The sequence below is a fragment of the Onychomys torridus genome, chromosome 1 (assembly GCF_903995425.1).
Source record: "Onychomys torridus chromosome 1, mOncTor1.1, whole genome shotgun sequence".
Lineage (NCBI taxonomy): Eukaryota > Metazoa > Chordata > Mammalia > Rodentia > Cricetidae > Onychomys > Onychomys torridus.
The window spans coordinates 40,951,312-40,964,081 of NC_050443.1; the positions used below are offsets into that span (position 1 = coordinate 40,951,312).

The 12,770-nt window shown below is 43.2% G+C and overlaps 1 protein-coding gene across 9 annotated transcripts in view; it reads right to left on the reverse strand.

Moving 5' to 3' along the window:
* The window catches only part of Gabra5 (gamma-aminobutyric acid type A receptor subunit alpha5), a 105,824-nt gene that overhangs the window by 14,934 nt on the left and 78,120 nt on the right, over window positions 1-12,770 (reverse strand). For all 9 annotated transcript variants that reach the window (XM_036207139.1, XM_036207115.1, XM_036207122.1 and 6 more), the window contains 2 exons: window positions 8,554-8,697; window positions 5,037-5,189 (listed from right to left, as the gene is read on the reverse strand). In XM_036207139.1, the coding sequence (XP_036063032.1) occupies window positions 5,037-5,189; window positions 8,554-8,697 (297 nt within the window). The remainder of the gene's footprint in view (window positions 1-5,036; window positions 5,190-8,553; window positions 8,698-12,770) is intronic.

Below are 12,770 nucleotides of genomic sequence, written 5' to 3' on the forward strand. Positions count from 1 at the left end.
CTGGTGAAGAAACAACACATCTCTGGAGTCAGGATTGGGGACTCTTACAATCTAGACAGTCTGTCTTCTTCCACACTTCTGTGACGTGGACTTGTGTATGGTATATGGCTGGAATGTACCTGTCATGGCTCAAACTGCGATGCCCTTCAAATTGGCACACTGAAGTCTTAATCATAGCTACCTAGGATTGTGACCTTATAAAGAACTAGGCTCTGAAGAAGTAATAAGATCAGCAGACAGTGTGGGCCCTAATCCGGTGTGACTGACATTCTTTAAAAGAGGAAATTCTGACTAAACATGCACACAGGGCAAACACTAGTAGTGTGCAGGCACGAACTCTAGGCCTACCATAAGCCAGAGCAGACTCCTGGATCAGAGGCTGTTGTGGAATATTAGTTAAAGATGTATTGTATTCTTTTATGCTGTGGAATATTGGTTCAATGATGCAAAAGTGTGTTGCATTCTTTTATGTCGCATTTGTTTAACTCTGTGAAGCTGTATTACTTTGCCTGTCTGAAATACTAGGTTAGTCTAATAAAGAGCTGAATGGCCTCTAGGTGGGCAGGAGAGGAATAGGCAGAGCTGTCAGTCAGAGAGAACAAATAGAAGGAGAAGAAGAGGGAGGGAAAAGAAAAAGGGAAAGGAGAGGAGGACTCCAGGGGCCAACCACCCAGCCACACAGCCAGCAGTGGAGTAAGAAGTAAAGAAAGGTATATAGAAGAGTGAAAAATAAAAGCCCAGAGGAAAAAGGTAGATGGGATAAGTTAAGAAAAGCTGGCTAGAAACAAGCCAAGCTAAGGCCAGGCATTTCTAAGTAAGAATAAACCATCATGTGTTTATTTGGGAGCTGGGTGGTGGGCCCACAAAGAGCAAAGAGTTAAAAACAAAAACTAAAACAAAACAAAACCTACAAGAGACTCCTTCAAGTCTCAGGATGAACCCTGCTACTATCTTGATCTTGGATTCCAACCTTCCAGAGCTACAAGACAGCAAAGCTATGTTTCTAAGCCAGACACTTTCTACAGAAGCCATGTGAAACTAGTACAACAACGGACACTGTAGGGCCTATGGTGGGACAGCAGCTAGAAGACTTGCAACTCACAGAACATGGAACCTATGTGGAATTAATGCCTAGGGAGACACTGATTTTACATCATGGTTTTTCTTAGCAATCCACTCAATGACTTATGCTAACAAAATAGTTCAGTGCAGATGCTCAGACAGGCCTCTTCTCAGGTATTTAATGTTTGAACATGCACTGGGAATCTCCAAGAGGAAACAGACTATTACTGGCAGTATTGTTCATGCTTTGCCCTACCTAAGTAATAAATACCTAAAGAGTTTATTTAGCCCATCAGCTTGGTGAGTGAGTGCCTGCTGGCCATGAACCAATACCCATACCTTGATTATATATTCTAAGTTAGGTCATGGTAAGGAAGTTGATAACTGGGAGTAGAGTGATGACCAGGAGGCCCAGGACTCTTGCACTTCTTATATACCCTCAAGATAAGGAACGTGTAAACATCTTCCTATTGAGGAAGGAAAACTGTAGATGTAGGCGCTAGTGTGAAAACTGTACTTCATAATACACACAAATATGAGCCTATGTTGTCACAACTAACCTACAAAACTGCTTTTAGTATACCTTCTTAAGTGGGAGGAGAGTGAGTGTAATGGGTTAGACAAATCTCAGCCCAAAGATCACTAGTGTTAAAGGTTAGGTCCCCAGCTCCTGGTGGTGGAGAGTAGCATAGTGTTTTCCAGTCATGGGGAGGGTCATGCCCTAAAATGAGATATTGGGGCCCAGCTTCTGTTTGTCTCTGTCTCTTTGTCTTTCAGTGTTTCTGTGTCTGTGGTAGTTTCAGTATAATTGGCCCCCATAAGCTCATAGCAAGTGGCACTATTAGGAGGTGTAGGTATGGCCTTGTTGGAGGAGGTGTGTCACTGTGGGTGTGGGTTTTGAGGTCTCATATATGCTCAAGCCATTCCTAGTGCCTCATACCATTTCCTGTTGCCTGCAAGATGTAGAACTCTCAGTTCTCTCTCTAGCACAGTGCCTACCAGCATGCTGTCATGTCCCATCCTACTATGATGATAATGAATTGAATCTCTGAACTGTAAGCCATCCAAGTAAATGTTTCCCTTTGTAAGAATTGCTGTGGTAATAGTGTCTCTTCACAGCAATAAAAACCTTAACTAGGACAATGTCTATATCTTTGCCGCTCACTGTTCTTGCCTCTCACTGTCTCTATCTCTCCATCTAACTGTCCCTGTCTTTGTCTGTTTCTGTCCATCCTTCTGTCTTTGTCTGTCTGTCTGTCTGTCTGTCTGCCTCCCTCTCTCTCTCTGTCTATCTCTCTCTCTCTCTCTCTCTCTCTCACACACACACACACACCATGAGGTGTATATGTTTGCCATGGTGTGTTGCCTTGCCACAGGCCCCAAATCAACACAAACAAATGACCACAGACTAAAAATTTCTAAAACTGTGAGCTAAAAGAAATATTTTCTGTGGGATGTCTTTCTGTATGCTGTGAATATGTGTTGCTCTGATTGGTTGATAAATAAAATGCTTATTGGCCAGTAGCCAGACAGGAAGTATAGGCAGAGAAAGGAAAGAGGAGAATTCTGGGAAGAGGAAGGGAGAATCAGGAGTTGCCAGCCTGATATAGAGGAAGCAAGATAACAAGGCAGAATTGAAAAAAGGTACCAAGCTATGTAACTAAACATAGATAAGAATTATGGTTTAATTTAAGTGCAAGAGCTAATCAGTAACAAGCCTGAGCTAATGGCCATGCAGTTTTAATTAATATATCCCTCTGTATGTTTACTTGGGGGATGTGAATGGGAGAGATTTGTCCTAACCAACAGCATGCTGGGGTATAGAAAAACTCCGAACTACAAATCTTTCTTCTTTTAGGATTAATAAACACAGGTACTATGTTAGAGTACAGAAAGCCAGCTAGGGAACTTCAAGGTGAGAGAAAGTCAAACCATTCCCTATATACAGCTTGATTCTGCTGTATCTAATATCTTAAGGACACATAATGATGATTTCTAGATTGTTCTTCAATAGTATCATTCTTACATAGCTATTTCCTCTGAATTGAAACATTCATTTCTGGGAGACCCATAAGACTCAGAAATTTGTGTCAGAAACTTACAAGTCTCAGGAAGCTTGAAATTTTTAAGAGTCACCAGGCTCTTCCTCCAGGTTATATAAGTAGAGAACCATTGTTAAGGAGGGGCGGTTCATTATGGAACTGCCTGCATGTTGACAGGGATGCAGCTCTCATGTGTCATCAGCTTGCTTCTGTAAGTAAACTCCCACCTATGATCCTGTAAGTTACCCTGATAAGAAACTCACTGGCTCACCAAGATAGGTTTGAGTGGAATCATTTCTTTGGTCTGTCATTATTGTCTCCCCTGGGATGACATTTCTCATGCATCCAGGAAAAGTAATTTGCTAGTCACCATTTGGAGTCTGTTGAGGAGAGGTTCTGGGACCGCCTCAGATTCTCAAATCCATAAACACTTGAGTCTCATATAAAATAGCACAACCTCTGCATAGAACCCTCAGACTGTCATATATATATATATAAAATGACCCATATCTAGGTCTTTTTACAATACTTTATATAATGTGATCATCAAATAAAGCATCTCTATACTATATTTTTAGGAAATATAGCAAGAAAAACAGTTTGTACATGTTTAGTTCAGATGTGATGGCATTTCAAATATTTTCTACCTGTGGTTGGCTGAATATGAGAATGTCGTACCTGCAGTCACAGATGGCTGGAAGTGTGTTTCCATACTACCATATGGAGAATGTAATAGTGTACATACAATGGAATGAGTGTATTTTGTGGAAGATCTTAGACTGAGGTGCACACTTCAAAGGGAACCACATGAAAATTGGGAAAATACCACTGTGTCCAGCCTAAGAGTGTAGTTTGGTGGTAAACTACTTTCCTACCACTCATAAGGATCTGGATTTGATCTCTAGTGGCAGGGAAGTAGGAATAAAAAAAAAGAGGAGGGAGGGATGCTTATAATTTCTCATCTTCAAAGGGTCTTCTAATGACTAAAGGTCTTCTAAAACGGAAATAATTATTAAGCAGAACAAATTGTATTCCTCAAACTCTTGTTCAAAGAGAAACCTTATTTTTTAATTTTAAAATTTTAACTACTTGTTCAATTTATTTCCCAGGTCACAGTGTATAGGCCCTAATAGAAATATGGTATCTATACTAGCTAGCTTCCCATTACTGTCACAAAATACCTCAGATAATTAACTTAAAGAGAAGACATGTTTGCTTTGGTTTACATTTCAGGGGTCTTAGGTCATGGTCAGTTGGTTCTGTTGATTTGGAGCCTGAAGTAGAACAGCAGTCATGGCAGGAGCATGGAAAAAAACAAAGTGTCTCACTTTGTGGTGACCAAGAAGCAAAGAGACAAAGACCCACAGTCCTCTTCAAGGCCATAACCCTAATGGTCTGACTTACATAAGACTCCATCACCTAAAAGTTCCACCTCCTCCAAATAGTGCCAATATAGGGAAAGGATAAAACAATTGCACCAGCGTCTTAAATCTGAACACCTGGCTTCCAGAAACACAGAGTGTTCCACAAAACAGATGTTTTAAGAATTGAGAACAGCGTGATGTGGTGCAGCACATTCTAAGCTCTTGAGACACAACCTCACTTAAAACAAATCCTGTTGCAAAAGAAGAGATTAGCCAGCTGCCACCCCACATAGCCTCTGCTCTCCCTTTCCTCCTCCTAGCTCAGTGTAAGACCCCCTAGCCCCTAAGAGAGTGCTCTAACTAAATGCATGGTGTGAGACATTCCAGGTTTTCCTGAATAAACCTGTCTGCCCTGATGAGCCCACTCCCATCTCCCAGTTCCCTTTCTGCGATGCTACCTAACAAGGGTCATTCCTTTAATACACAGTTCAAATGTAGCCATGGCATTAGTTATTGCTTAGAACAATCACAAGATACCAATGTCAGGGCCTGACTTGGAGGTACTCACCAAAAACTGTCCTAGCTGGGACAGATTCTCGATTTAGCCAAAAGGACACCTGGGATAAGATGACTGTCATGATGCAGGGAAGGTAGGTCTGGATAACAAAGTACCCAATCTTCCTCTTCAGGTGGAAATGTGCAGTCATGATTGTGTATTCACCTGCAGACACACAAATCATGGAGATCAGTTCTCCTCCCAGGGCCAGGGTTACTGCCCTCCCTAGAGGAGTTCACAATGCTCCCTTCCTCTGCTTTTAATCAAACTAGTGTTTATTTGGGTTATTTGTATAGGTAGCTGGTAGCAGAGGGTGCCTGAGCTTTTTTTAAATTTCATTTTTGTTGCTTGCTTAATAATTTTTTGAGAACTTCTGCCTAATTTCTGACCCCCTCTTCCCAACTTCTCATCCAAAACTCATGATACCTTCTTTAGTTATAATTGTTACAGTATGAACATATATGTACATGCAAATATGTATATACAACTTACTATGTCTGTTTAGCATTGTCCGTGTGTGTGTGTGTGTGTGTGTGTGTGTGTGTGTGTGTGTGTGTGTCCAGGACTGACCAATGGGACTGGACCACTTATACAGGAGCTCACCCCTGGAGGAAACTGGCTCTCCTTCTCTGAGCACCCACTGACCACCTGGGGCTCATCATCTAGGGGTGGGGATTTCCCTGTCCATGTTATGTCAATTGGTGTCAATCATCATAAGTTGATCCTATTCAGGCAATCAATGCTGTTGAGAGTTCATCTGTGCAACATCCCTGTCATATACAGAATGCACTTTCTTATTAGAGTAGGTTTCCTGGACTTCTGAGTCTTAGGATCTTTCTGCTTCCACTTCCATGATTGTCCCTGAGTGTGGGGGTTGCTTTGGAGATATGTCAGTTGGGACTGGGCACCATGCCAGCTGCCTGATTTTATTTGTTTGTTTGGGTATTCTTCTCTCAAACAATACATCCCAACTACCACCTCCATTTCTCCCAGTCTCCCACACACATACAACCTCCCCCTGTCCCAGATCCACTGCTTCTCTATTTCCCTTCAGAAAAGAGCAGGCCTTCGAGGGATATCAATGGAACATAGCATAACAAGATGCAATAAGACTAGGCACAAACCTCCATATCAAGGCTGAACAAATCAACTAAGCAGGGCTCATAGGGGCTCACAGAGACGAAAGTAGCAATCATGGAACCTGCATGGGTCTGCACTAGGTCCCCTGAATACGTGCTGTGATTATTTTTTTTTTTTAGCTTGGGGTTTTTCTAGGAATTGCTGCCTGGCTTTCTTAAAGGTCATTTCATAAGCAAATCTTGTGAACCCCAGCCTCTGAAGGGCCCTTGCTGGAGCACGCTTTTTAGGGAAAAAATCAGATTTATGTGTTTCATTAATCCCCGTCAATCTGTGTCATGCTCCCTGCCCCCACCCCCTCACCACTTTGCAGGTTATAGCAATCAGGATCTGAGGATTTAGCCTTTGCAGATAGAAATCAGGCATCCAGAGCCCTGCTGGGGATGAACAGATCCTCCCTATTTTCCAGCTGTGGAGCTCCAGGGAGACAGGACAGCTACTGTCTGCCAAGGCCTGGTGCTTTCCCAGCCCAGGAAGAGAGGAAGAAACAGCCACACAGGCAGGCCACAGATCTGGGAAGCTCATCCTGTCTGCTACCCAGCAGAGAGACTGTCCTTTGTTGTTCTAAACTGGATTTCCTGGGCAATGTCTCATTGCCTTCTCTGGATTTGCTTGGCTATGTGGGAGGCAAGTGGGGATCTTCCATTTTTTGCTGAGAATGATGCCGTCCTAATGGTTAACTGGTAAGGAGCTGAAGTGGGAGGGCTGTGGGTCTATTTGTGAAGTGAGGTTTTCTGGACAAGTGTATGTGTCTCCCTAGAGGTGGGAGGAATGCTTTGAGAAATATAGGCTGTGAGATGGTCTAGAGATTTCGTCAATGAGTAGTACAAAGCTTGGGGGCTGGGCTGTTGAATTATTATGATCGTGGAAGCATAGTCTTAGAGAGGTTTCTGGTGTAAACTCCAATTGTGGGCTTGCCTATAAAGGGATAGTAGACAGGGCATTGGCATGTTGGAGGCTTCTTAAACCAAAATCCATAGCTTAGCAAGGCTGCTATAGATGCCCCCAAGACATGTGTTTATGATGTCACAGGTCAGAGAGAGGTTGAAAAAAAAAAATGCCTTCTTACAGAAAAGGAGCCAAAGTTCTAAGCAATGTCTATACATATTGGTGCTTTTCCAATAGCCTGCAGCTGAGAGCTTTCAAGCAGAAGACAGAAAGAGGGATAGAGATAAAGATAGATAAATGTCTAGTAATAAGGTCTAGTCCCTTTGAAATGATCAAATTTTGTTTCTCCATAACATTTGAAGAAAAGAAATGCCATTCAAAATACAGTAGGATGTGAAATTACTATCCTTTCAATTCTTCTTGTCTTTATTTTTGAGCTAATAGTAACAAAACTGGACAATGCTTTTAAAATGATGTCTTTGTAGAATATGGGTTGGAACAGAGCCTCTGTTATGAAATGTTAAAGAACTGTATGAAAGTGTTCCCAAAGGCAGCACCCTGTATCAGGACCCCAAATTCTGCTACATACCTTTCCTTTCTTTTCTATAAAACCAGATGTGAAATTCTACTTTCTTACTGTGGCATGGTACTCTCATCTCAGTCTCTCTTTATCACTCAGGGATGCTCAGTGCTGTTGGTGGGTAGGACCTTGCCCTGGCAGGTACATGTGATATAAAGAAGAGTGTGCCTGTGGTGTGTGTATCCTGCCAGCTGCTTGACTGTGAACAATTAATAAACTAGTCACAGGCATCTCTGAAGCTTGAACTACATTTCACAATCATGGCTTGGTCTATCCCTTAAGACTTGTTCTCTTCTGCTCTTCTGTTATATGAGGAAACAGGCTGCATCCCCCGTTTGCCAATACCACAACCTGGTGATAGCTTAGCATGCTGGCCCTCAGCCAGGGGAGGTGTTGCCATAGAACTTCAAAGTTGTGCAGGTCAAGTGCATGGTATTCCTTTGGCCAAGCTATACCACCCTACAGAGACAAATTGGTGTGTGTGTGTGTGTGTGTGTATGATTAACTGCATCTGTCTCCTTATTACCACCTTAGCTACCCGTTGTCTACTGCTAGTTTAGTTTCCCAGATTCAGCCACAGGGAAATTTGAGAATTTCAGGGAAGGAAACGGGAACAGCCAGTAGGAGGCATCCCCCTCTTTGCAGAGATTACCTTGTTTCTTAGGAATGGGGAAGGATATTATATAAGTGGATCACTGGGCCTCCAGACAGGACCCACATGTACAGCACAGATGCCACATGAACCACAGATCAATGGCCTCTCCATTCCCAGGTCACTGCAGCTGGTGCCCCTTTGTCAAGCTTCAAGAGGGTCTACAGGAGCCAGAGTAGTTACATGGGGTCTGTAGTCCTGCAGAGTAGGACATGGAGCCATGGAAGGTGTGATGCTCCTTAGCCCCAGGCAACAAGTAAAGCATTTCATACCTGTGCTGGTGCTGATGTTCTCAGTGCCTACTGTCTGCCCCATAAGGTGGTATTGGTTGAGTCTGGAGCCATCTTCTGCCACAACCACAGACTTGGTGGAACCATTGGTCCAAACATAAACAACTTCAGAATTAGGGTAAGCATCTGTAGAGAAAGGGAAAGAAAGTGGGTAAGTTCAGAGTGGTTTCCACTGTGGGAAACATAACTATGCAGACAGAAAAGGGATGATGTTGAGACTCAACCTCCAGGGCTTAGAAAGCATGTAGGGTGGTACACATGTACCATGTGGGTCAGACTCTTGCTGTTACAAAAGACCTGATGCTCCAAATACGCTACAGATTAAGCCAGTTATCATGTATTTTCTCTTTTCACCTACTAAAGAATAGGGTCAGCTCTGAAACAAGTGTCTGCCATCTCAGCAGACCTGTGACCTTGACAGGTCACCTATTTTGTGCTGTAGTTTCTTCATCTTTAGGATGTGGTGATGACAGGACCTCCACCCGAAATTTAGATGACTGCTTGACTTACACAGTGACACTTAGCTGTAGCACACCAATCTTATTCCTACTGCAAACCTTCCCTGTGCACTGGCCACACTGTCTAGGGGAGATGGCTGCTAGGGCAGACGGCAGCTCTGTCCAGGGTCATGTCTGCTGACTTGTTACTTACATGGCAAAAGATACTATGCAGATGAAATGAAATCAATGGGGTGGAAAGCCAGAGGTTATCTCAGATTATCATTATGGTTGAGGGTCAGTCCAGTCAAAAACAGTTTTCTTAACCAGGACCCAGGGGTAGATTTGCAAATGAAGAACGGACTAGGCTGGCCATTGGCTCTGAAGCTGGTGGAAGTGACCACAACACCAAAGAGGAGGAAATTAGCCCTACGTGGCAGTCGGCAAGGAGACAAGGGCCTTCACCACAGCCACATAGATCTGAATTCTGTCCCACCTCAAAAACCTGCAGGCCTACTCAGAATGTCCAGAGAAAAAAATGTAACCCTTCCAGCACCATGATTCAGGCCTTGTGAGACAGAGGAGACAGACAAATCTACCAAGTCCCGTGGGCTTCTGGTTATTGAACTCTGGGGCAACACAAGTGTTATTTTAATCTGTAGAATTGTTAATAGCTTGTCACATCAGCAGCAATGGAAAATTAGGACATACTGGGTAGAAAGCAAACCCAAGTGCCTCCCTCAAGAGATCCATGCTCTGAGGAAATAAAGTGCTGTGACAGGAAGAGGATTCAGTCTGAGAAGTGGCAGGAAGTGCTGGGCAGACATTTCCTCTGAAAGAAAAGCAGAGGCATGTCAGAGAATGAGACTTAAGGCTTCATGTAGGGGATCTAAGGGATGTTCAGGAGTGGCTCTGTGTCCCTTGGAATAAAGGAGGCTGCATGCACCAAGGTCCTGAAATAGGAGCAATCCATTGATGCCTAAAACAATGAACTAGGAATATAATGAAGAGGGCAGGGTAAGGCAGTAGAGCCTTCAGGACACTGTAAGGCATTGAACTTTTTATATAAGCCAGATAGTCCCTAGGGAAAGGTTTAAAGCAAATATGTGACCTACTCCAATGTAGGCAATACCAAGATCTGTCAGCCTGAGTGAGATAACAGAAAACAGTAGCGACAGGACAGAGAAGAATATTCCACATTAAAATCATCTTGTTCAGCAGTGGGAGGAAGAAGAGAAATGTTGGGAGCATTTTTAAAAAGCTAACGGAATCAATGTGGTATGGGGGGAAGAATGCAGTTGTTTCTACTGAGCAGAACATAGGGGTTCAGGGGTCCAAGGTTCTGGTGAAGGAGCACCAGAGCCTCCATGCTGGGACAGAGAATGGGGAGAGAGATGGTCTGCTTAGGGTGGTAAGAAGAAAAGGGTGCCTAAGTCCAGAGTCCCAGATATATGGCCATGATACGCCCAGAACACAGCTGTGAGAGTATTGCCATCATCCCCAGGCACTGCAGGGTCTCAAATCTGAGGAGATGAGCCATCAACACCAGCAAGCAGCTACCACACTGGGAGGGATACAAGTGGCTGATGGTAGCTGAGGGGTGCTCAGAGACACAGCAACACAGGAGCTGTTCAATTGAAACATGTGCATCTATGCTGTCCCTCAGCCCTGCACTTAAGCTAGCATGTCTGCCCCAGAGGCCAAGCCAAAATCCTTCACAGATGTCCCATGTGGGGAAGCAAGATGCCACACCTTCAGAGCAAGGTTTGGTGCCCCAACTCCCAAGGTTAAAAAAATAAAATCTGTGTCCCATTGCATGAGATAAGTCAGCAGTGCCTTGGGAGCTGGGGATAAGCTACAGAGATGAGCTACAGAGAGAGCCTCCCAGAGCCCAGGCCAACCCACTCCTCCAAGAGTGCTCATATGCAGCTGTTCTTGGGTCTCACAGGCAAAGACATCCGCTTTGCTTCTAGAAGCAGCTCAGCAGAGATAAGCCAGAACTGTCTAGTGACTGACTTACTACAAAATACCAAATCTTCATAAAACCATATTGCAACCAAAGAACCCTTGTTCTTTATTCAAATAATTATTCACACTTGTGGGAAACAAAGTGTATATAGCAAATACAAGGAACTTACTCATGAATACAGCCCTTCTTGCCAAAGTAGTATTCTAAATTTAATGTTCTCTAGTTTTATATTCTGGACTTGTATTAGTTTTTCACATTACCTATTTTTATCTTCAAAGTTCTATTGTTTGATAATTTCATGCGTGCATGCCTATAATGTGTTTTGTTCAAATACTCTCCTATTTACTCCCTTCCAATTTCATCCCTATCCCTCCTCACCCTATTTCTCTCTCAAACTCAGGTTTTCAATCTCTCCTCCTCCTCTTCCTCCTCCTCCTCCTCCTCCTCCTCCTCCTCCTCCTCCTCCTTCTCTCTCTCTCTCTCTCTCTCTCTCTCTCTCTCTCTCTCTCCCTCTCTCTCTCTCCTTAGCACACTGAGTCCACTTTGTCCTGCCAATATGTGCATGGGTGAGGAATAGTCTACTGGATCATAGTAAGCCTCTCAGAGACAACAGTGTAAGGAAAACTGATTCTTCCCCCTAACTCCAGTTGCCAGTGATTCCTCAACTAGGGGTGTGACTTTGAACCTTCCCTGACCTTGCTGGAATTTTGGCTGGCATGGGTTTTGCAGATCTACTTGCAGTCACAGTCCCCATGAGTTCATGTTTGCAAGGACACATTCATGTCACAGCACTCATCCTGCTATCTCTGGTTTACCAAATCATTAAATCTTTCCACCCTTCTTACATCATGATTCCTGAGTTTGGGGAGGAGGAGCTATGAAGGAAATATCTCATTTAGGGCCAAGCATTCCATAGTCTTTTAATCTGTTCACACTGACCAACTGTGTGTGTCTGCATTAATTACTATCTTCTGCACAAAGAATCTTCTCTGATAGGGAGTGGAAGATGTGCTAATCTATGGATATAAAGATTAGTATTTACAGGGCAGTTTATTACTATGTCAATTTAGCAGAATAATAGTATCACAATCTCCCCATAGGACCTATGACCTAACTGGCCATGGGTTTTGGCTCAGTTAACACTAACAAGTATGAATTCTTATGGGAAAAAAAAACACATAAATCTAGTCGGAAATGTATTTGGATGCCCTTGACACTATTTTACCAGTGGGCATTTCTTGTCCAGTCCATAGTTATTGTAGCTTGTGGACTTTACATCTGGGTAAGTCAGATGAGTACTTTTCTCCAACAGTAGTGTTCAAAGCACCTTCCAGTGCTGTGAAAGGTAGCCAGAAGGATGAAGCTTCCAGGACTTTACTAGCTTGATTTCTCCATCCATGTTCTATGACTTGAGTATGTGGCATCTTCAGAAATAGGTTTTATATCAAGTTTTAGAAGTTACTCAAGAGCAAAAATAATAGCCAGTAATGTTTAGGTGGTCTATTTGATCCCACTGAATAACAGCTCAAAGAGAGAAAAGCCATACCTGCCCTGGGCTATTTGTTTGATAGCCTATAGTGTCTAGGGAGGCAATGTCCCCACTTCATAGGGTAAGTTCATTTAAACTTTAACTATATGTATATGTAGCTTCTACAGCAGTAGGCTTCCACATGACATTTCAAACCTCTTTAGTATTACCTATCCTTCCCCATACTCCCTCCCCTAACCTGACCTTCCATCTTCTACTGTATCTATCCCTGTCTAATCCATTATTCCCCTATATAGTTCCTGTT